Here is a 24,735-nt window from a genome sequence, read left to right on the forward strand (position 1 = left end):
AACTAGTTCAAACTCTGTTTGATGTTTGCTTCCAGCTAGATCCCTTTCTGAGGTATTAATAGAGATACTCTTGCCAGAGAATAGGAAATTGGCCTTTCTACCCTAAGGAGATTGCATGTTTTGCAGTACTCACCTACCCTAATTCTGTAGTAATATTTTCAGCAAAGCAAGCTCAAGTTGTAAATTTAGTTCATTGTTCTTAGTTGAATTAATGGTACAGTGTTTTTTTACATAGTTATAGAAAAGGTGAACCAATTTTCAAAATAAAAAATTGGGACACTTTTGTGGTGACTTTTTTTTTTTTCTTAAGGGTTTTAAAAGACTCCTATAAAGAGCAAAAGTACAGTCTTTAAAAAAATGTCCAGTGTTGCTACTGTCAGCTTCCGACTTGACCGCAACACATGCGTATTTGCCACAGTGGAGGATTATTCCCCTATCTTGGCCCCTCACCCTCAGTAACTTTAGTGTTCTGTATGAGTTTATCATATAACATGAAACAAATGTTGTTAATATTCAGTTGAGCAAAAGAACAGCTTTGATGGTGTCTATGCTCATTTTACTTTCCTCTTCAAGCATTAATCGCACTAAATATTCATTCTGCTGGACTGTTCCTGGTAAACACAGAACAAATTGTGTTTGGTACTGTGTCACAGATCCACAGGATCAGTGCTACGCCCCCAGTTTTGAAATAGTCTTTAGGATGTAACCCTTCAGGTGCCAGAGACCCCGAAGAGTTTTCACTCTACCTAACCACCTTCTTGGCTGAACCTCTTGGGCTTCAGCACTCCTCCTTCTCACAGTGAGTTCTGTTCAATGAGTCCAGCTGATAGCCTCCTGTTAGAAACTCGTACGCTTTTCAGGGATTAATGCATCTCACCAAGCATTTGCAGTGACACTCAAACGGCGTTGTCAAAACAGTAGGGTTTATTAGTCAAATGGAACACAGCATAGGAAATCCTTAGAGTAGCATGAAGAGAGGAAGGTCAAAGCACAGTCCAAATCCATTCTGGTTAGCCTAGAGCCCAGCCAAGCTGTAATGAATCCCATTGTTCAAGCTCTGTCTCTCTGTATGACCTCCTTAGTCAGTTTCGGGATGAGAGTCCAGACTTCTTCAAGCAGGCAACTCTTATCACTCACCTCACACTTTCCCAGTCCTTTGTTCTCAAGCTGGGGGATCTTTCTCAGCTTCCCTCCTGAGAGGTGGGGAAATTCATCTCTGAGTCGTTGGTTGCTAGGTGTCAATGTCCTGGTGCTGGTCTGCTTCTCAGATTTTCCATTGATATGGGGTCAGGCTCAGACAACTAGGAAATATTGATACCCATGTCTCTTAGCCTGCCCTAAAAGCAAACGGTCCTTTGCTTCCCCTCCACCTCACCCTGGTCCTTTTTTAGTTAAGTATGCAAAATATAAGGAAACTGAGACACATATAGGATTCATAAAAATATTACAGAAAATTCCCACTACATCACATACAACATGTTTTGAACAAATATTTTGTAAATTGAAAACAAAATACCATGAAACAAAAAACTCACTGAAACAAAAAATAGAGAGTTTGAGGAGTTCCAAAAGAAGTTCCTGGGACATCATGAAAAACTAGATCGGTTTCATTAAAACCAGGCATGTGGTCATGTTAGTCATTGCTTTGATAGAATATGTTTCAAGCTTCCACTAGGCAGAAGGAAGTCTGCTGCTGTATTCCACTCTGAACTACCTCCATACATTGCAGAAGAAGGATCCACCCACATGAGACTGCTGGCCGTGCTGACCCCAAAGAAAGGAATTTACAGATAAGAAAGAAAATTCTCAGTTTTTAGGCAGATGAGTACTTAATAACCTTTTAGGTGGACAACATGGATTGCTCATGTGACTAGAAAATATCTTCACTCTAGATATATTCTATGTGAAAGAGCAATTATGATTTTAACAGTTCCTTTGGAGTATACGATGCAAGTTAAAACATAACCTAAGAAATATCTGTAGATGCAAATAAGAAAGTAGAAGGTTGTTTATTAAGTGCGTAGCATCTGCAATACAGAGATCCTCAATTGTTGTTTTCTCAGAAATACTCTAAAGAAACATGAGTGGTCAGTCTAAGGGGTAAATGATTAGTAGCATTTTGAAAGAATACATTGTTTTTTTGCTCTATAGGGAAATTGGTCACTGAAAAGATTCAAAATGGACCGCCAAGGTGTGACACAGGTATTGTCCCGCTTATCTTATATATCAGCTCTGGGAATGATGACAAGAATCTCTTCCCAGTTTGAAAAAACAAGAAAAGTGAGTGGTCCCCGATCTCTTCAGCCATCTCAGTGGGGTATGCTTTGCCCATCAGACACTCCTGAAGGAGAGGTAAGGAACTTGTATTTTATTTTCCTCAGCTTTTAATTTTCCCCTACAACCCAAGGGGAGGGAGGCAGGCATACTTTCTTTTGAACCAGACAGTCCTCCATCAGAGGATCAGCTTTGCTGACAATGTTATGGGGAAGAGAAATTGCCCGTCATTACCCCTAAGAGCTGACTCCACAATTCACATGACGCTTCCAATAGCAGCACAAATTCTCTTCTCACTCTTTGTGAGATCAGCACTTAATTCATTGTTGTTTTATTTACTTTACCCTATTCTAGGATCTTATGCAGTCTTTGGCTGATGCTTGAAGTTCTGCTTCTTGCTATACTGCTCTACTTCTTCCCCACCCACAAAGTCCTCTCCAGTTTTTCCTTTTTCTCTAGACTATCTCTCCCTGATCCCCAAGATCTATCCCCTTCCTTTCCCACAGTGGAGGAGGGGCTGGCTCTTTTTCTCCAGGAGTGGGACACAAATAGCTGAGTTTCCCTTTCCCAGTGCTTAGCTGAGCCCCTCTCCCAGCTTGTGCTTCTACAGCTAGACAGCGCAGGAGCTGGGGGAGGAGTACAGGCTGCAAAGGACTATTGAGTGCCCAGCTTGCCAAGCCTCAGATTCTTGCTTAACTAGTAGCCTAGATTTGGCAGGCTACAGTTGGGAGATTGGTAACTTTTTTCCCCTTAAAATTCACAAGCCGGAGCTGCAAGTAAGAACCAATCCTCACCTCTGCCATGGACTTCCTGTGAGACTTGGAGCAAGTCATGGAATCCTTCTGTGCATTGGTTCCCAGTCTGGAAAATGGGAATAATATTGCTTTTGTTCTACCTATTCAGATTTTAAACTCTGTAGAGCATGGAATGTTTCTTACTATGTGTGTGGAGCACTTTGCACAGAGGAGCTCTGGATCTTGGTTGGGGCCCCTAGGTACCATTGTCATAATAAAAAAAAAAATGTTTAAAGTTGAAGAGAGCAGGTTCAAAGACCCTTAGCTTTTCATTTGAAGTGGAGGGATGGACATTGGGATGTGCCATCCAATTCCCATCCCAGCCCTCTCTAATTGCACTCCCTGTTCCTCGTTATGGTAGACATCTTTCTGACTGAGGTGAGCTGGATGGCACTCTGTATGGCGCTCTGCATCTGGATTTGTAACCGAATGACATCAGACACCCCCTTCTTTTTGGAAGCTCATCTTGCTCCCTCTACTAGCCAGGGCTGAAGGGTCCAGAGAGTCTTAAATTCTTATCCGTTTATGCTTTAAATTAATGTGTCTCATTATTGCAAAATTGCCATGTCAGCCTGAGCTTAGATTTTCAGAGAAGAGATCATTGTAAATAATTTCTGAATATTACAGAAACTGCTGTAGTTTATGAAGAAAAAATTCTTAATGCAACAAGATCACAAAACTATCTCACCAAACAATCGATACTGAGAGTGAATAGTTCTGATACAATTCATGATGGGAGCACTGGACTTTCCAGCAGTAGTGGATAAATAGGATGAATCATTTGCATTAAATAGTTTAAATGATTTGCTGAAATGTCCAAGTGCTGTATATATGTTTATTTTCTTAAAGCTTACTTTATGGCATATGGGACGTCTGATACATTCATATGACCAAAACAGCTTTTATTACAGTTCCTTTTAAAGCTGCAATTTTAGCGCCATACTTTTTTTTAACCATGAAAATGAATAATATAACCTCTATTTGGCATCCTGACAAGTTATTGTCATACTGGTTAATTCTAATTTTACAGTGAAACCCTAATCTTAAATAATAAAAACAGCCTTACTGTAGATAACAGAATGAATCAGTTTTTAACTTGGAGAATACCATACTAAAGGCACATATTACATATTTGCAAATTCTTTAATGATGCTGTGTCATTTTTCTAGTGTATTTCTTTAAATGATGCATTATTCTATTTCCAGATAACTTTTACATGGAGAGATAAATTAGGTCTACTTTATACCTTACAAGTTTAGCACCTTTTTTAAAATAAAATTAATCTCAGTAGAAATTAAAATAGTTGCATATGTCTTGTGTTCTACATAATTTAACATTAGCACACTATACAAGTCTGAGAGAGAGCTGCATCTCTTGTGACACTTTTAAAAATTTAAGATCTTCAATTCTGAATTCTAAAACATGGAATTTCAGTGTGCTAATTAGAATGTACTTCATATGTTTTTTTCTTCCCTGATTCTCATATAAGCCATTTTTTCCTAGAGGGAATTTATTTTGTATCCAACTTCACCCACTATCACTTATGCTATGTTTGTGTTGTACATACTTACAGAATTATATTAAAAAGAGTGCAGTTTGTAAAATCTGTATTTGTACTTCGGAATAACTCGTTCCTATTTGTTTTTTAGGCTTGTGGTTTAGTCAAAAACCTAGCTCTGATGACTCACATTACTACTGATATGGAAGATGGTCCGATTATTAAATTAGCCAGTAACCTTGGAGTAGAAGATGTAAACTTACTATGTGGAGAAGAACTTTCATATCCAAATGTGTTCCTTGTCTTCCTTAATGGTAAGTAACTTTCCAGCAGTCATGCTCCATCTTGACACAGATACAGGCAGCCAAACTTTAAAGACTGTCCAGCATCTTTTTTTCATAATCACCTGCGGGTGCAATTTTCCATGTACTAATTTCAGGTGCAAATGTTTTGACTGCTCCTACAGATAGAATTGACAGACCAAATTATGGCATTTAGTTGTCTGTAATTATTTATGCCCAAAAATTATGACCACAATTAATTGTGGCTGCAAAATTTCTGGCACAAAATTGGAGGTTGTGTTAAGGTCTCCTTAAATATTGACTCCTAAACAATACCTCACAGTACTGTATGAAACATGCTTTAAATTCCATAAAAATTGTGATACTGTCTGGAATGTAATGCTATGTAGGGTATGAATTCCTAATTGTTGTTTAGTTATAAATTTAGCATTACTATCCTCTTGAAAAATATTTTTATCTTTGTGATTCATCCTAGAATCATAGAAACGTAGGGCTCGAAAGGACCTCAAAAGGTCATCTAGTCCACCACCACTCCCCACACCATTATGGATAGTTGACTTAGGAGAACAGGCCAGCTTCTTTCTTTTTTGGTTACTAGATAGACATTTTTTTAAAATGTGTATATTATGCACATACACATGGCCTTGAAGTCTATTGTCTAAATCCACATTTAATATATTAGTCAGATCATTTGTGATATTAACAGATTAAAAATTATGAAATAAAATCACTCTTTGTCATCAGTAACCACTTTTCAGACATCAGTATTTGGCTCTTTCAATAACAAAAATGCCTCATTTACATTCTGGATTCAGGATTTAGAAGATGGAAATAAACAATTTTTTTTTCTTTTTGTACCCTGTCCTCCGTCCAGAAAAGATTCTTCAAGAAGTAAAATGACTTCCTTTGCTCTTCTGTAATGATGACTTTAAAAAAAAAAAAAAAAGGCTAATGAACCACACACATGTTACATATCACTCAGATTATCAATGGGGTTTTATAACAGAAATGCTGACTCAATCTTTACCTTTCTTAGTTCACAGATTCTGTGGAATATAGTAGCTATGCCTTTTTTGCAGAGATGTGTTACATTCCTAAAAATAGGTAATGCAGCATTAAGGGAAAGAAAAAAGCCTTTTACTATTAAATCTACAATTTTGCTCTTTTTAGTGTTTAAAAAATAAGACTTGCAGACCCTTGAGGTGTTTAGATTTGAACCAGTGACCTAAAAAGATAAAAAGTTCCCTATCCCATTACCAATCTCTAGCTATTGAGTGTTTGTTCATTTAAAAACAAAAAACAGCTCTGAATTCCAGGTATTTACAGCATTTCTTTTTATGTTCTATGGTGATCTCAGTTCAGGTAGGTCTTTAAAAGTACATTTTTACTCTGTCTGCAGAGATAACAAAAATGCTCAAGTCCATCCTTATTCAGCAAAGCACTTAATGTTCATGCTAAAATGCTTTGCTAAATATGGATGGTTTGCTGAACTGGGTCTTAAAAGAGGCATTCTAGAGTTATTGTGTGCGATTAACTTAATCTAAATATCAGGGTTTTTTTTTTTAAATTTCTTATAAGACAACATAACTATTTCTGGGTTAGTGTTTAAAACTCCTTCCCCCATCCCCTTGCAAAAGAGCTCTTGAGTTCCAGTCTTCAGAAGCTTTATCTACCTACCTACCTGTATATGAAATGGTGAATTTTATAGGTATACTGAATAGCAATTATTTAAACTGGAATGAGCACATTATTTTGCTCAAGAGATGTGGAAAAATTGATAGAAATGTAGACTATTGGTAGGATTGGTAGACATTTTCTAATGAAACTTTTTCAATAGAAAAATGGATTTTTGACCAAACAACAATCTTTGAGGAATGTGTCTGTGTTCCTTGAAAAAAATTGATTTTTTTGTTGTTGTTGTTGGAGGAAAAACCTAAAATTTTCAGTCAAGACCAAAACATTTTGGGGGTTTTGACTTGAAATTGTTTTGGCTTCTTGATGAAAAGCTGAAATTTTTCAGGTATGTCCTACAGTGCAACAGGGAATGAGCCTCCCAGCCTGGGCAGACAGAAAATAGCAGTGCTGATGTTGCGGCCTGATTGGTGGCTCAGACTAGCTGCCTAGATCCAAGCTTAGGTGGCTAGGCGGAGCACTGCCCTTGCCCGCAATGCCCACACTGCTCTCATTATGTGCTAGCTCAAGTCTTTCTACCCAGCCTGGGAGGCTCACTTCCAGCTGCAGTGTAGACTCACCTTACCGGTATTTCCAGTCATGTTTAACAAGTGAAAGAGCTGAGAACGTTGTAGCATGCAGAACATACATCATAAAAAGATTATTTTCTTGAACAGGTAACATCCTTGGTGTCATTCGAGACCATCAGAAACTAGTCAGCACATTTCGGCTCATGCGGCGAGCAGGTTATATCAATGAATTTGTTTCAATCTCCACAAATCTTGCTGACAGATGTGTCTATGTTTCCTCTGATGGAGGAAGATTGTGCAGGTAAACTTCTGTGATGTTTGAGGAACCACCCAGACTGGTAAGGGGTTTCATCACTGCTTGACCTGTAACCTTGGGGGGCCTCTGTGCTGTGAGTTATGGCTCAGATCCCTGAACCAGTAGCCTACCTAGAGCATAAGGTCTCACCCTTATCAGCCTAGTTCCTCTTTGTAGGTTGACACCAACGCTCCTTCCAGTTCCAAGACTCCCCAAATTTATCTTCCCTAATTTCTTACTTAACAAACCCGAGAGGAACAGTCAAGTGTCTGGTACCTCCAAAGGTATGAAACCGGCCACCTCCAGATACCAGCTTACTTTGGCACACACATTCCACACTGTTTGCACACCAGTGATCTGCTTGGGATGAAAATAAACAATAAGTTTATTTAATGGAAAAACCACAGATTCAAAGATGAAATATTAAGGGAGAGCAAACCTATACAAGTTACACAGAAAATAAACATAAAGATCCAACTTTAGCCTTTACACTTCTATATTAGACAAAATCCCTTTTCTAATATAAATTAGAACTTAAAACTGTTTCTTAGCATACTCCCTTAGTGATAGGAAAGATCCAGTGTTCATGGACAGCCTCCTGCCTCAAGACTGTCCCCCAAATTCTGGATTAAAAACCTCAGTCCTAAACCTATATTAAAAAGACTCTTCTCCTTCCACCTCTTTCCCGTTCCTTCCCCCCTTGTGGTGACTCATGGTTATTCAGTGTGGGGAAATTCTCTCTTGGCTTGATAACCAGGATATCTTCATGGCTTCTCATTAACTCTCACAGTCCATTGTTGTCTTTCCTGGGTTGCACAGTGAATGAAGTGGACAGTGACAATGGGTGAAGCCAGTTTCATATAAACGCATGGTTTGGGAAGTGCCCCTTCTTGCTTTACTGCTCACTGTCCTGCTGTAGTTGGAATTTTAGTACAGATGATGAGCACAGTTTTCTATATATATAAATACATCAATTCGTAACCACATTCTGCGTACATATCTTCTAATGACTATCAAGTTCAGAACATGACAAGTTTCCATAAGACCTTACTCAAATACTTTTATAGTAGAATAATACAGTATGCAATCAGTTGGTTCAACTGCTCATTTTGGGGGTTTAAACCTTCTGTTCTCCCCTTGGGGTGTGTGGACGCTGATTGTCACACATTCCTTGTGAATTAGATGCTAGAGTTTTGGCCACTGGCTATGAAACAAGTTTTACCTCTACCCCCTCTTTTCTGGGTAGGGTATTGACTATTTTGTTCTCTGACTCGTCAGTATGTTTAATCTCCAGATCATATTCCTGCAAAACTATGCTCCAACATAGCAATCTGGAGTTGGATCCTTTTGTTCTATGGAATCAGACTAGTACTCTTTTCTATTACTGAGTAATTCTGTTCAGTTTTTGCTCAGAAATGCTATGGGGTGTTTCTTGTTATCTTCCCCTATTTGGATCAGTACGGCTCCAAGACCTGTGTTGGATGCATCACACAATTTAAACGTTTTCTTAAAATTTGGACTGGCCAAAATTGGTTTCTCTAATAACATTTGTTTCATTGTATCAAAGCCCTTTTGAGAGGTGTCTGACCAAACCACTTTTTCTGGTTTTGTTTTCTGGCATTATACTTGTGATGGGAGCAAAAATGTCACTGAACCTCCTCTCCCCCTTTCCCCCTCCCCCCCCAACTTTCAATAATAATTAGCCAGACCTGTAAAAGATTGAACTTGTTATTAGTTTTAGGAACTGACCAATTCACAAAAGCTTCCACTTTCAGGCCATATGGGTGGATTTGGCTTCCACCCACTCAGTAATTTAGGTAAGGGACCTTTGCTGCCTCCACTATACACTTTGACATATTGACTCTGAGGCCTGCTTTCCTGAGGCTTTTCAATCCCTTCCCCACAGATGTTGTGAAATGTGGCAATATCCTCTGTGTAGCTGAGAGCAAAGTCATGGAACCCATGTAATACCTGATTGACTGGCCTCTGGAATGTGGTTCCCCCATGATTTAATCTGAAGGATAATACCTTAAATCACAAAGAGTCCAAAATCAGTAATGAATTGAGATTTTTTTCTGTGATTCAGTTTCCAAGGGAATTTGCCAGTATACCTTGGTTAAATCGGTTTAATACTTAGCTCTGCTAAGTATATCTAACATATCCACACAATGTATAGGGTAATCATCTGGGATTTTAACAGCATTAAGTTTTCTGTAAGCCCCACAAAACCTTATTATATAGTCTTTGGGACTCTGGGCCTGTTTACAATTAAAATATGACAGGTACACAGCTGTAATGGTGCAGCTGTGCCACTGTAGCACTTTAGTGTAGACACTACATACAGGTAATCCACTTCTCAAGAGTTGGTAGCTAGATTGACGGAGGAATTCTTCCATTGACCTAATGCTGTTTACACTGGGGGTTAGATCAGCATTTCTATGTCTCTCAGGGTGATGGATTTTTGACACATCTGAGAGATGTAGCTATGCAGTAGTAAGGGCAAGTCCATGCTTAAAATGCTGCATCAGCACAGCTGCATCTCTAACGCTTTAATGAAGAGGCTGTATGCCAATGGGACAGAACTCTCCTGTAGGCATAGTTAATCTATCTCCCTGAGAGGCGGTAGTTAAGTCAATGAGAGAAGTTCTCCTACCAACTTAGCGCTGTCTGCACTGGGACTGGGGGGATTAGGCCAGTATAACTGGGTCGCTCAGGGGTGTGAAAAATCCACATCCCTGAGCGATGGAATTAGACCGTTATAGGTCTATAGTGTAGCCCAGACCTAAGTTTCCAATGTAACCAGCCTTAAAACTGTTATAATTCCCATCTTTAGCATGTTTTGCACCTTCCCCTTGATCTGTTCCCTCATTGTCCCTATTGTCCTATAAATCCTACTAGTTACTGGGTTTATCTCATTGGTATTAATATGGTGTTCTGTCAGGTGAGTGAGACCAGGTTTGTTGGAAAACATCGTTTTTTGGCTTTGTAATACAGCCACAATGTCGCTCTTTTCTACTGTGATTAACCCTTCACTTAATTTAAAGCTTTCTAAAGGAATCTTTCCCCTTACTCTCAGACATTGTCTAGGGGCGGTGATACTTTGTGATCCTCATCTGTACAGCATATCATGTTTTGCTATAGCCTGCCTATCACCTCAAAGGGCCTTTTCATGAGTTCTGCATTTTATCGCCAGGATTAATACCAGAATGAAATCACCTCTGTCATAGGCTCTGTCACATGCCTTTTTGAAATACCAATCTTTTTGTACAAATTGATTTTTTTCAAGATTATGCGGTACCAGCACCATGATGGATTTTAGCTCTACCCTGAATGTAGATACAAATTCAGTTGCTGGTTCCCATTCTGAGTCAAGGTTACCTTCCCACAAATCTCTGACCACATTCTGGGGGCTTCTGACCTTTCTTCTGTATAGGAGGTTGAATGGGGCGCATGCTGTTTGATGCTGGGAGTATTTCCCTGTAAGCAAATAATAGATAAAGGCAGTAGCCCATCCCAGACCCTTGCCTACATACATTATTAGCATACATTTAAGTACCCCATTATATCTTTCAGCTAACCAGTGTGTTTCTGGGTGATAGGGAGCAGACTTTGTTTTCCCATCCACATGTTTTCCACAATTCAGAGAATATGTGGGGTATGAAATTTGACCCATGACCTGACAGTATTTCTTTTGGAAAACTCACCCTACTAATGGAAAGGAGTGCTGTTGCCACTGGTTCTGCTTCTGTGTTAACTAGGGCCATTGCTCTGGTGGTGAAGTCACCTACCACCAATATATATTTTTGTTCCCATGTTTGTATAGCTTAGAGAATGAATCAATAATGTTAATGACAACTCTCTGACAGGAAATGGTTGCAATGGGACATTGCAGAACCTACACTCTTTTTCTGCCTTTGGCACAAATCACAGGACCTATGGTATTCACTTACTTATAAGTTTATGATAGGCTAATACAAATTTTTCAGAAGCCTTTCGGGTGTCCTCTCTGCTCCTAGGTGTCCTGTGAATACAGTTGTGAGCTAAATGCAGTAACGCTGCCCTGTGCTTTTTGGGCACTAGGAGCTAGTTGTGGTTCCCTGGGGCGCATGTTCTTTCCTGCTGGGTCTTCCCCATATGTCCTATTCTCTTCCATAAAAATCCTCCTCTTATTACATGAGTAATAGTAGTAATATAGTTGTCTGTAGGGGCTTTGCTATGAACTGCTTCCCTGATGCTCTCTAGGGAATCGTCTGTATCCTGATCTTTAACAAAGGCTGCTTGCCTCTGACTGATTTGGAGGGCTTCCTCAATAAGAGGAGCAGATAGCCCCTCCCTTCCTTCCTGGGAATTTCGGCATTTAAACCGTCTGTTGTCTCCTTGGAGTGTCTAGATCCTGATTATCAAAGCTTCTCACCCAAAATCATTCTATAAAGAATTTAACTTAATTACCCATTGCATACTGTGTCTTTTAGGCTGAGGTTTTCAAAGTTGCCTATGGGGTTTAGCTAGCCAACCATCATTCAGTTCAGTGGGCTCTGAGTACCTCTTGGCTCCTTTGAAAGTCTTAGCTTACTGTAAAATAAATGTGCAAATTGAGTAAATTAAGTTTAAAAACAAGCTGCTGCTCGAATAGACTCCTAGAAACATAGAAGTGTAGGACTGGAAGGGACCTCGAGACGTCTTATAGTCCAGACCCCTGCACTCAAGGCCGGACTAAGTATTATCTACACCATTCCTGACAGGTGTTTGTCTAACCTGCTCTGAAAAATCTCCAATGATGGAAATTCCACAACCTCCCTAGGTAACTTTTTCCAGTGCTTAACTATTCTGACAATTAGGAAGCTTTTCCTAACGTCCAATCTAAACCACCATTGCTGCAATTTAAGCCCATTGCTTCTTATGCTGTCCTCGGACGTTAACGAGAACAATTTTTCTCCCTCCTTGTAACAACCTTATATATACTTGAAAACTGTTATTATTATTATTATTATGTCGTCGTCGTCGTCCCCCCCCCCCCCCCCAGTCTTCTTTTCTCCAAACTAAACAAACCCAGTTTTTTCAATCTTCCATCACCGGTCATGCTTTCTAGGCCTTTAATCATTTTTGTTGCTTTTCTCTGGACTTTCTCTAATTTTCCACATCTTTCCTGAAATGTGGCACCAGGAATTGGACACAATACTCCAGTTGAGGCCTAACCAGCATGGAGTAGAGCAGAAGAATTGCTTCTCGTGTCTTGCTTACAACACTCCTGCTAATACATCCCAGAATGATGTTTGCTTTTTTTGCAAGAGTGTTACATTCTTGACTCATATTTAGTGATGGCTGAGCAGTATCCAGAGACACAGATGAACTCAAAGGCAGAGAAATTATCCTTCCAATTCAAATACTGCTAATACAAACCACACTTTAGATTTGGAGATCCAGCACAACATCTGATGTGTGTTCCAACTAAAAAAAGGCAACACTGATAATGTGGATTTTCAAGAAAACTTATCCAGTTCACTTTCCTCTGAGATTTTTTTTTTCCTTTGCAATTGTTCAGATCCTCCTCTTAACCATTTAAAAGTGCTCATTAGCCCTCAACTGGTTATTTGGACTTCAGAGCAGACTACACAAGTATCTTGTACTTATTTGCTGCCTTCTGTAAGAGCAACTTGTCCAAATAGCAACAGCCCTTGACGTTTTGATCTTGCATGCCTTTCTTTGTGTCACTGTTTCCTCGTGGTGGTGAAGCTTCCAGAAATTCATTTGCTGCTAAAAGTTATAGATTAATCTACTGCAACACATAGTGAAAGCTTTCCTATATTTCATTTCATTTTAGATAATGGGTTAGTAGCAAAATGTGTCCTATTCAAACTTAAATATATATTTGTTGAGCGTTGACTCTGCGCTCAGCACTGAACAAAATATATATATATATATATATATATATATATATATATATATATATATAACAGACTCATCCCAAGGAGTTATTCCCAGTTATTTTTAGCCTAGTACTGTTGAGAAAATGTAAATATTTCAGAGAAACAAACTTAATAATTTTGTAGGTTACACTTATCCACAGAAAAATGTTGTTCTAAATTTATTTTAATATCACATGTATCTTTTTAAAGTAACATTTGTTTATATTTTGGGGGAAATTGTATGATACATAGATTTCTTGAACTGGTAATATTGATACTCAGGCTTAAAACAATCCAAGTTGATGGCTTGGCTAATTATATTTGCATAAATACATCAACTAATGGCAGATAAATCTAGTTACACTTCTATTTATTGTAATTGAGTACCTTGTATAGAAGACATATACTTCTACATCTGCACTTGATTTCCGAACGTTGATTTACAAATCAGCTACCGTAAGCACTGATTTTACCTTACTTTAATTTATATTTATGTTAACTCTTTGTATATCCACTGTGATATTTCTTTTTCCAATCTAGACCTTACATAATTGTAAAGAAGCAAAAACCTGCAGTTACAGACAAGCATATGGAAGAACTTGCTCAGGGATATAGGTAAATAACTTGACAGGGCTACATCCCCCATCTCCTCTCCATCTGTAAATGTCCTAACAATATGCACTGACTGAATTAAGTGTTCTGTCATGGTATTGCAATGCTGGTTAGATGTTCAGGGAGAAGTCTGCTCTCACATGTAAATGAAGAATCAGAATGGCAGATATTTTCTGTTTTTTAAAATCAGATAAAAAAAGTCACAAAAAAAGACTCTTATTCTGCTATTGATTTGAGATTGTGATATGTGGTTATATAGTAGTGGTGACAGGCTCATGATCTGCATGCGGCTCTTTTACAGTTAAAATGCAGCTCATGGAGCTCCCTATGCCACCCTTCCTCTTCTTCCCTCCGATTCTCCGCCTACCAGACTGGGGTAGGGAGCTTGGAGCTTCTGCCCTGGTGCAGGGTGGTGGGGTTAGAGAATTCTACCTAGTGGGACGGGGGTGTTTCCTGGAGAGGGGGCGGCGGCGGTGTGTCAGTAAGTTTGGCCACTCCTGTTATATAGAATAAATGTATAATCTAAATTTTCAAAAGTGACTATAATAGTAACCTTTTTGCCCAATTTGAGACATCTTAGAGCAGGGATTCTTAACGAGGGTTACATACTCCCCTGGGAGCATGCAGCGGTCTTCCATGGGGTACATCAGCTCATCTAGATACTTGCCTAGTTTTACAACGGGTTACATAAAAACCGGGAAGTCAATACAAACTAAAATTTCATACAGACAATGATTTGTTTATACTGCTCTATATACTATACACTGAAATGTCAGTACAATATTTATATTCCAATCAATTTATTTTATAAATATATGTTAAAAATGAGAAAGTAAGCAATTTCTCAGTAATCATGTGCTGTGACACTTTTTTGTATTTTTATGTCTGATTTTGTAAGCAAGTAGTTTTTAAGTGAGGTGAAACTTGGGGAATACAAGACAAATCAGACTCCTGAAAGGAGTACAGTATTCTGGAAAGGTTGAGAACCACTGCCTTAGAGAGTTTTTCAGAAAATGCTGAGCACCTGTCCGCTAAAAATCAGGCACTTTTAAGGAGTGTCAACTTGGGCTTTCAAAAATTGAGGCACTGAGAATCACTAGTTACTCTTGAAAATGTAGTGTGTGCATGTGTGAGAGAGAGAAGATATATAATATTTACATGTATAAATATTTCAGTTCAACTTTTAATCAGTCTTGCAAAATCGCCATGAAAATTTTTTTAGTCCATGAACAAAATATGCTTGCCCCACCTTTATGATATGATGAAAATATTAATGCTGTTTTTAAAAAAAAATTATCCTGAAGGAAAGAGGTAAGTAAGATTTTTTTTTTTTTTTCCCTGCTTCAGATATTTAGAGGTAATTCTCTAAGATGTGTGGAACTCAGTGCAAATAAGAACTGCTTGTTTAGTTTGGTTTCCTTACAAAAGTCGATTCCTTTTAATAACTTTATTTTTGCATATGAACAAAATGTTTATACTCGCTTAATGTGTGTCTTTTTTGGCAACTACAGGAATTTTGAAGATTTTTTACATGAGGGCCTAGTTGAATATTTGGACGTGAATGAGGAAAATGACTGCAACATTGCACTGTATGAACATACAATTACTAAGTAAGTGTACATTCAGACTAAATAGTGGTCCAGTAAAAATATGCATATTATAACCCTCTTCCTTTCTGTTCTCTGACATGTCAGTTATTTATTTGTAATGTTGTTGTTTCCACAGCAAGCCCTTGCTTATGTTTATAACAATGTACAACTAGGAAATAATAGAAGATTAGGAAGACATCTGTGATTATTCAGATACTAAATCATCTATGGGATCATCACAAAGAAGTGAATTTAGGTTTTTTTTGTGGGAAATCAAGGTTATAAACTCTAGCCCACAAAAACATGGAATATGTGATAGTGCAGTTTTTATCAGTGAGAGGTTTTTCATGATCTCTTACACTCATAATTGGCCAAACCATGAGAGAGTTATGCAGGTTATCCAAACAGGTCCCGATAAAACTTTTATACTACACCATCATATATCCTGTTCTGCTAGTCTACTCTGGGAGTTTCTTTAGGGAGCTTTTAAGAGGGTTTTGGGTTTTTATTTTTTAATCCATCCACATCTAAAGCCAGGTGCCTTGTTTCCTCTGGAGAGTTTCTAAGCCGTGACTACCTATTTATGACAAAAGAGCACTAAAATTAAAATTAAGCTTCTTTCCAGACTACTAATGCACACGTTCTTAGGCTTTCATTGAGCTGAGAATATCCTATTGACTCCAAGGCCATGTCTAATGTATCTCACATTACCTCTCTGAAACATCTCTTTATCATATTCTCTGCATGAGTTTTACTTTTCTTCAAGGGCATGTCTATACTGCACTGCAAATCCAGGGTTAGTGGGATTCAAGTGAGCTGACTCATGTTAGGGAACCCTAGGCTTGAACATCTACATTGTATTTTAACCCTAGGTTAAGAATTTTCTGACCCGTGCTCAAACCTCAGGCTCTGGCATCCACACTGCAGCGCACAGACCTGAGTCAAGTAACCATATCCCAGAGTCCCTAGCACGTTCCCTCTCCCCCCAAAATGTGGCCACTCTAGCCCTAGCAGCATGGTGCACTGTGGGAAAATTTTACTGCTTGCCCTGCATGTTACCAGGAAGCAGCTCACTTTTTGCAAAAGGCTTGATTGGTTCACTCTCCATTGCAAACACAGGAGGCTCTCTGATAGTGTGCTGGCAGATCAGTGATCAGAACAGAATGGGCTAATGCTGACCTGAGCGTCTGCTGTTTGCTTGGGGGTGAGGCTTCCATCTTCAATAGAGTGGGTTGCAGATTGTTGGGATAGAGAGGACTAAAGAAGTTGTCCCATGGAATTATGGGATACTTACGGATGACTCCCGGGACCTGAGTCAAGCAGAACTGCGTCTACATTGCAAAGCAAAAGGGCTTGGATGCTGGGTCTCGGCTTGACTCTAGCTTGGACCCTTCAGCCCTGCAGGATCCTGGGTCCCTGGATTTGAGCAATTGCAGCATAGATGCAAAGGGGGGTAGCCTTGAACCAGGGCTTACATTGCAGTGTAGACATACCCCAAAAGTCCTATAGCCTGATCCAACCTACACTCAAGTCAGTGGAGAGAGTCACATTGATTTCAGTAGAGCCAGGTCAAATCCCTGGTATCTTCCATCTTTGCCATATGAAACAGTCATTCCCTCAATTAATTGTATTTGTTGTGGTTTGTGCCCTTTCACTTTAAAAAGTTGCTCTAAGGTGCTCTTGGCTGGTTTCCTGAGTGCATCAGCAAAGATCAGGACAAAAGGAACACACTGCCATTTATGCAAACTTAATTACCTCCAAATCACACTGCAATTGAAAAGAATAACTACAAGACACCTGAATAGACTGCAGCCTGGAACATTCCTGGCAAGCTACACGGAATCACAGCTAACTCTTACATAATAATGGGAAGAAACCCTACTTGGTTATCTAGTTCAAACTACGTGTTATAAGTGTGGAAGATTCTTACATTATCCATAAACACATCTAAACTTGATCTAAATATCTATGGTAATTTTGTTATAACTCCTGGCCATACAATAGTTTTCTGAATATAAATGATGAATGTGATGCTGTTTTTGCAACAGCATCACACTCGGAACTAGTATGCAATTTATTTAGTTATCCCTAAATCTATGTGTGATGAATAATCAAACTACTGAGCCCCAAGGTATCCAACTTCCATTCCTCCTGTCTGACGTCACACAGTCACCTCTTTCGAGATACAGTGGTCTTTACATTTTCCATTCCAATTGGGGACTAGTTTCTTTTGAGTTTCAAGTGTCTGTCAAGGTGTCCCATCACTTCATAATTCCTTAGTAAGACCTACACTTGTATCTGATATTGCTGACAGTGTTGTGTCCAGTTCTGGCAATGACGTTTTGATTTGCAGAAGTTAGATTTGTTTGAAAATTTTGGCTTGCTGTTAGAAACACTATGGATCAGATCCTCAGCTGGTGTAATCAATGTAGCTCCGTTGGAGTCAATGCTGTGTTGATTTACACCAGCTGGTGGTGACCTGGCCCTCAGCATATCCAAGCACATACACAAGTACCTTTTAAAAAACTATCAATCTAGTTTCATCACCCACATCATGTTCTTAAACAAGTGTCTTGCACACTCTTGGGTAGCACTGTGCTCATTATAAAATGAAGTTCTGCTGAAATGTAACAAGAAAAATAGAAAGAATTAGGGAGTGTGTTGAGGTAACTACTGTAATCTGCCTACCTTCTGCTTAGTCCTGCCTCTGTTTACATGTGTTTTGTGCCCTTTGTCATCTTTCAAATCTTTGTTCATCATAACAATAACTGATTTTGTGTCTGTAGTCAGACTAGCAATCTACCATATCAAGTTTGACTGAATCCCATTATTGTACATGGAATTTAGTGTTTCAGTTCTATGCTTGCTTTGACGCTGCTTGTGTCCATACTGTAAATTTATATGTAATGTAATAGCTCTTACGACCAGGTATCTGCCATTCTGGATTTGCTCATCTGCAGTTGATGCTTTAATGTTCATATTTCCTAAGACAGATCTCCATTGAACATAGTTTGTTTTGTCAAATACAGAGAAGTAACATATGTTGACGTGCCAATGAGTGTTTTTCCACGTTACACAAATTAACATAAGCAGAACTTTTACTATTTGCACTCTCTCACCAGGTTGTACTAATGTCTAGAAAACATGACCTATGAGGAAAGATTGAAAAAATTGGGTTTGTTTAGTCTGGAGATGAGAAGTTTTCAAGTACATAAAAGGTTATTACAAGAAGGAGGGAGAAAAATTGTTCTTGTTAACCTCTGAGGATAGAACAAGAAGCAATGGGCTTAAACTGCAGCAAGGAAGACTTAGGTTGGACATTAGGAAAAACTTCCTAACTGTCTGGGTAGTTAAGAACTGGAACAAATTGCCTAGAAAGATTGTGGGAATCTCTGTCATTGGAGGTTTTTCAGAACAAGTGAGACAAATACCTGTCAGGAATGGTCTTGTTATTACTTAGTCCTGCCTTGAATGCAGGGGACTGGACCTATTGAGGTCCCTTCCAGTCTACACTTCTATGATTCTTTCTCTGAGGTTAACAGCTAATTTATCTGATATTACTTATCTGAGTTTTAATTTCCCCAGCAAGGCATACAGTGCTATGATGGAATGTTACAGGTGGTCTTCCTCTTCAGACTTTCCCTGCTAGTACATATTAGGAACTTTTTATCCACCTCAGTTGTGATACTTTGCCATTCCTTTTAATATATTTCAACTAAAAATATCTTCCCATATTTTTTGTTTTATGTGGGTCTTTAAAACATAATTCAAATAATCAATTTTAGCCAACACTTGAGATGCCCCACATTGCAAGAAAAGAGGGCTGACCATTGGGGCTGGGATTTTCAAATTAGGTGCCCAACCCACCATGTGTTGTATACCTGAAATCCCATACACCATGTAATGACTCTCTGGAATACTGCCACACGTGTGCTTTGGATATATTTATTTTTAAAGTGTTTAACCCTATTTCAAAATTCCCTGCTTCATAATTGCCCACCTTGATTTAAAGACCATAGGCTTGCTCCAGCCTACCTTACAGACTTTGTATCTAATTCTTGTCTAGGGCTGGACACCTCTGTGTCCCTCCACATAATATGACCTATTTAGCTATTGTACAAGAGCTTTCTTCTCTACAGCTTCTTTCATGTAGAACAATTTTTTTCTGACTCCTCAACTCTTGTCAGATCTTTTAAAAGTGTACCTTTATCCCTTGCCTGTGTTTCTTAATGTCATGCCCCCCTATCCCACCCCATCCTTTCAGCTTTCTAAAGTGTTTTTGGAAACAATGTGTATAGTTTTATAAAATGTTGTACAATGTTTTATTGGCATTGGGTCTTGTTTAGACATAGGTGGGACCCTCCTTCCGGATGATGTCATGGTATCCTCTTGCACTGAGGATACCCCTCTAGGGGAAGGGATCTCAGTTACTAAGACAAGACAGGAAATAGTAATGGGGGATTTGATTATCAGAAACATAGATGACCAGGAAAACCACATGGTGAATTGCCTGCCAGATGTGAAGTTTGTGGACCTCTCGAGACATCTGAATAGATTTATGTGCAGTGCTGGGGAGGAGCTGGTGGTTGTGGTACATGTAGATACCAATGACATAAGGAAAGGTAGGAGAGAGGTCCTGGAAGCCAGATTAAGCCTGCTAAATAAGAGATTAAAGTCTAGGATCTCCATGGTAGCATTCTCTGAAATTCTTCCAGTTCCACGTGCAGGGCCAATTAGATAGACAGCATTGCAAGGTCTCAATGTGTGTTTGAGATGATGGTGCTGGAAGAAGGGATTATTAGGAACTGGGAACTTTTGGGAAAGAAGGAGCCTATACTGGATAGATGGGCTCCATGTAAACTAAAACAGAACCAGATTCCTGGCATGTAAAATTAAAAAGGTTATAGAGAATTGTTTAAACAAAGGACTGAGGGAAAGCTAACAGGTGCAGAAGAGCACACTGTTTGGACAGACATCACTTTAGGGCAGATTTATTAAAGGGATTATGCTATTTTCTAGTAAGCAAAGTACAGGTAGGAACTGAAAAGAGAGTCAAGTGAAAGAGGTCCCATTCAATTGCATCACATGTAGGCAGACATTTGACAAATCTTATCAGTGCTTGCATACAAATGCTAGAAGTCTGAATACTAAGATGCGTGAGCTTGAGTGCCTGGTTTTAAATAAGGATATTGGTATAACAGGCATTACAGATGGTGGAACGATGATAATCAATGAGTCACTAGCACCAGAGTACAAAATATATAGGAATGACATAGTAGGTCACACTGATGGGGTAGTGACATTCTATGTGGGGGAAAAATCAGAGTCAAATATAATAAAAATTTTAAATTAATCAAACTGCAGCACAGACTCTCTGTAGATAGAAATTCAATGCTTGAGTAATAAAAGTATAGCAGAAGGAGTATACTCCTGACCGTAATGGTGATTGTGAAATGCTCAGGGAGATGAAAGAGACTACAAAAACAGAAAACCTACTAGCAGTGGGGGATTCCATCTAATGCCTTATTGATTGGGTACTTATCACCTCAGGACAAGGTGCAGAGAGAGAATTTCCAGACACCATTAATGACTGCTTCTTGGAGCAGCTTAATCCTGGAACCCACAAGGGAAGAGGCAATTCTTGATTTTAGTCAAGTGACACACAGGATCTGGTCCAAGAGATGAATATAGCTGAACTGCTTGGTAGTAGCAACCATAAAGTAATCAAATTTAACATCCTCATAGGGAGGAAAGTACCAAAGAAACCTACCATAGTAGCATTTAACTTTAAAAAGAGGAGGCTAGTTAAAATGGAAATTAAAAAAACAGTCATGAGTGAAATGCCTGCAAGCTGCATGGAAACTATTTTAAAACATCATAATGGAGGTTCAAACTAAATGTATACCCCAATAAGAAAAAAACCCAAACAGTATGAAGACCCAAAAAAATGCCACCATGACAAAACAGCAGAGTAAAAAAGGTAGTTAGAGGCAAAAAGGAATCCTTTAAAAATTGGACGTCAAATCCTACTGAGGAAAATAGAAAGAAGCATAAACTCTGGGAAGTCGAGAGAGAATTTAAGAGCAACTAGCAAAAGACACAAAAACTAAGAGCAAAAAAATGTTTAAGTACTTCAGAAGCAGGAAACCTGCCAAACAATCAGGGCCACTGGTCGATCAAGTTGCTAAAGGAGCACTCAAGGAAGGAAGGCTGTTGCAGAGAAGCATGAATATTTTGCATCAATCTTCACTGCAGAGGATGTGAGGGAGATTCCCACACCTGAGCCATTCTTTTTAGGTGACAAATCTGAGGCACAGTTCCAGACCGAGGTATCAGTAGAGGAGGTTCTGGAACATATTCATAAATAAAACAGCAATAAGTCACGAGGACCAAGTGGTATTCACCCAAGATTTGTGAAGGAACTCAAATATGAAATTGCAGAACTACTGACTATATGCTATGTAACCTATTGCTTAAATCAGCCTCTGTGCCAGATAACTGGAGGATAACTAATGTAATGCTGATTTTTAAAAAAGGTTTCAGAGGCAATTCTGGTAATTACAGGCTGGTAAGCCTAACTTCAGCACCAGGCAAATTGGTTGAAACTACAGTAAAGAACAGAATTATCAGACACATAAATGAACATAATATGTTGAGGAAGAGTCACTGTGACTGGTGAGGTTGCAGATTTATTTCACTTTACAAATCTATTAGAATTCTTGGAGGGTATCATCAAGCGTATGGACAAGGATGATCCAGTGGATATAGTATACTTGGACTTTCAGAAAGCTTTTGACATGGGTCCCACACAAAACACTCTTAAGCAAGGTAAGCAGTCATGGGATAAAATAGAAGATCTTCTCATGGATCAGTAACTGGTTTAAAAGTTAGAAAACAAAGGATAGAAATAAATGGTCAGCTTTCACAATGGAGAGAGGTAAATAATAGGGTCCCCCATGCATCTGTATTGCGACATATTCATAAATGCAACATATTCATAAATTATCTGGAAAAAGAGGCAAAAAGTGACATGAGTAATTTTGTATTGTGTACAAATCTGGCCAAGATAGTTAAGTCCAAAGCTGACTGCAAAGAGTTACAAAGGGATCTCACAAAACTGGATGACTGGGCAACTTAACAGCAGATGAAATTAAATGTTGATAAGTGCAAAGTAATGCATATTGGAAAAATAATCCCAACTATAAATACAAAACGATGGGGACTAAATTAGTTGTTACCACTCAAAAAAGAGATCTTGGAATCATTGTGGTTAGTTCTCTGAAAACATCTGTTCAGTGCGCAGCAGCAGTTCAAAAAGTTAACAGGATGTTAGGATCGATTAGGAAAGGGATAGATAATAAAACAAAAATATCATAATGCTACTATATAAATCCATGGTATACCCATACTTTGAATACTGCATGCTGTTTTTTCCCACCTCAAAAAAGATATATTAGAATTGGAGAAGGTATACCAAAGGGCAACAAAAATTATTAGGGATATGGAACAGCTTCCCTATGAGGAGAGATTAAAAAGATTGGGACTGTTCATCTTAGAGAAAAGTCAACAATGGGGAATATGATAGAAGTCTATAAAATCATGAATGGTGTGGAGAAAGTGAATAGCGAAGTGTTGTTTATCCATTAACATAACACAAGAACCAGAGGTCACCCAATGAAATTAATAGGCAGCAGGTGTAAACAAACATAAGGAACTACATTGTCACACAACACGTAGTCAGCCTGTGGAACTGGTAAAAGCAGAATTAGGTAAGTACACAGAAAATAGGTCCATCAATGGATATTAGCCAAGGTGGTCAAGAGCTGCAACCTCATGCTCTGGACAACCCTAAATCTCTGATTGCCAAAAGCTGGGACTGCACAACAGGGGGTGGATCACTCAATAATTGCCTTCTGCTATTAATTCCCTCTGAAGTATCTGGCACTGGTGACTGTCAGATGGCAGTGTACTGGGCTAGATGAACAATTGGTCTGACCCATTATGTTCTTAGAACATAAATATTTATTGTCTAGTTCAGTGGTTCTCAAAGTTTTTAAATGGAGCCCTCCCTTCCCCCCCGTAGACTTTTATGTAACAACTGCGCCCCCTTCCCTCCAGTCCCCCCTTCAGAAAAAAAAACAGAGCCTACATATCACAGTTGGAGTTTGACTGCTTAATTTGGGGGGACAAGAGGTATCAGCAGCCCCCTCTCTGGAGCCCAGTATGACCCGCCAGAGAAAATGGTGGCAGGGAATTGCACCTTGTCATTGGGATTATCCTCGGGCAGCAGTGTGGACACAGCCATCGCCTCCAGGAACCTGCAGAGTACCAGTGGCCGGGGGGGGCTGATGCTGCTGCAGGAGGCAGGCGGTGGCTGCCGGGAGCAGTGCTCTGACTGAAGATGGAAGCAGCTGCACAAAGTGCAGAACATGGAGCTGGACCAGCTCTGTCTCCCCGCTCCGCCAGCAGGGCCAGCCCGCCACCTGCAGCAGCCTCCCCCCACCTCCGCTCCCCTCCTAAAGGTCCCCCACCCTCAACAGTTGCCCAGGGCTGCCTGTGTGAGGCACTGGGGTCCCCACAGCTACCCAGCCATGCTCTCAACCCAGCACCCCTCACCCAACAGGGGGAGATGGCTCCATCATAAGTTGGGGGGGCATTACCCCCCAAACTCTGCCCATGGTGCCCCTCCCCCACGATCTATCTCATGCCCCCTTAGGGAGGCCCGCCCCCTTGTTTGAGAACTGCTGGTCTAGTTAGTATATTGTAATTGATATCAGAAAACTAAATCTGTGTTTTTGTTTTGTTTTTTCCCCAGTGATTGAGTCTGACTTTCCATCTTTCATGATAGACTTTTAGCTTGTTGGAATGTGTACTTGGAAGTGAGGAAAATATATTTCTCTGGAATTTTTAAAACACTCCCTATTAAACGTTCTTATGTGACCTCCACTTTATTTTGTAGCTTATATTAAGCATCACTGGTATAAAATAACATCTACTGATATCTTGTTGGATAATATGGTCAGTGTGTCTACTCTTACTGTGTTTTCTTCTATTAGTCCATACAAATTTGTACTCCTCCTTTCTTTTGTCCCCCTCTGCATTTGGACCCAATGAAAGCCCAAATAATACTTCAATTAAAAATATATTGGAATTTGTCATGGAGGCTTTTTGGTTTTACTCACTTAAATTTTTCTGAAAGGTAATAAATTGAATTGAAATAATTTATCAGACTTTACTAAAATGAATTGTGCCGTTAGACTGTCT

At 39.2% G+C, this 24,735-nt stretch overlaps 1 protein-coding gene across 2 annotated transcripts in view; it reads left to right on the forward strand.

Moving 5' to 3' along the window:
• POLR3B (RNA polymerase III subunit B) overlaps positions 1-24,735 on the forward strand; it is a 130,719-nt gene that overhangs the window by 46,733 nt on the left and 59,251 nt on the right. For both annotated transcript variants that reach the window (XM_067559366.1, XM_067559367.1), the window contains 5 exons: positions 2,152-2,352; positions 4,718-4,880; positions 7,217-7,370; positions 13,811-13,885; positions 15,394-15,492. In XM_067559366.1, coding sequence (XP_067415467.1) covers positions 2,152-2,352; positions 4,718-4,880; positions 7,217-7,370; positions 13,811-13,885; positions 15,394-15,492 — 692 coding nt within the window. The remainder of the gene's footprint in view (positions 1-2,151; positions 2,353-4,717; positions 4,881-7,216; positions 7,371-13,810; positions 13,886-15,393; positions 15,493-24,735) is intronic.

This window comes from Emydura macquarii, unplaced genomic scaffold, assembly GCF_026122565.2.
Source record: "Emydura macquarii macquarii isolate MOO-44397 ecotype Brisbane River unplaced genomic scaffold, CSIRO-AGI_Emac_v2 contig_2205, whole genome shotgun sequence".
Classification (NCBI taxonomy): domain Eukaryota; kingdom Metazoa; phylum Chordata; order Testudines; family Chelidae; genus Emydura; species Emydura macquarii.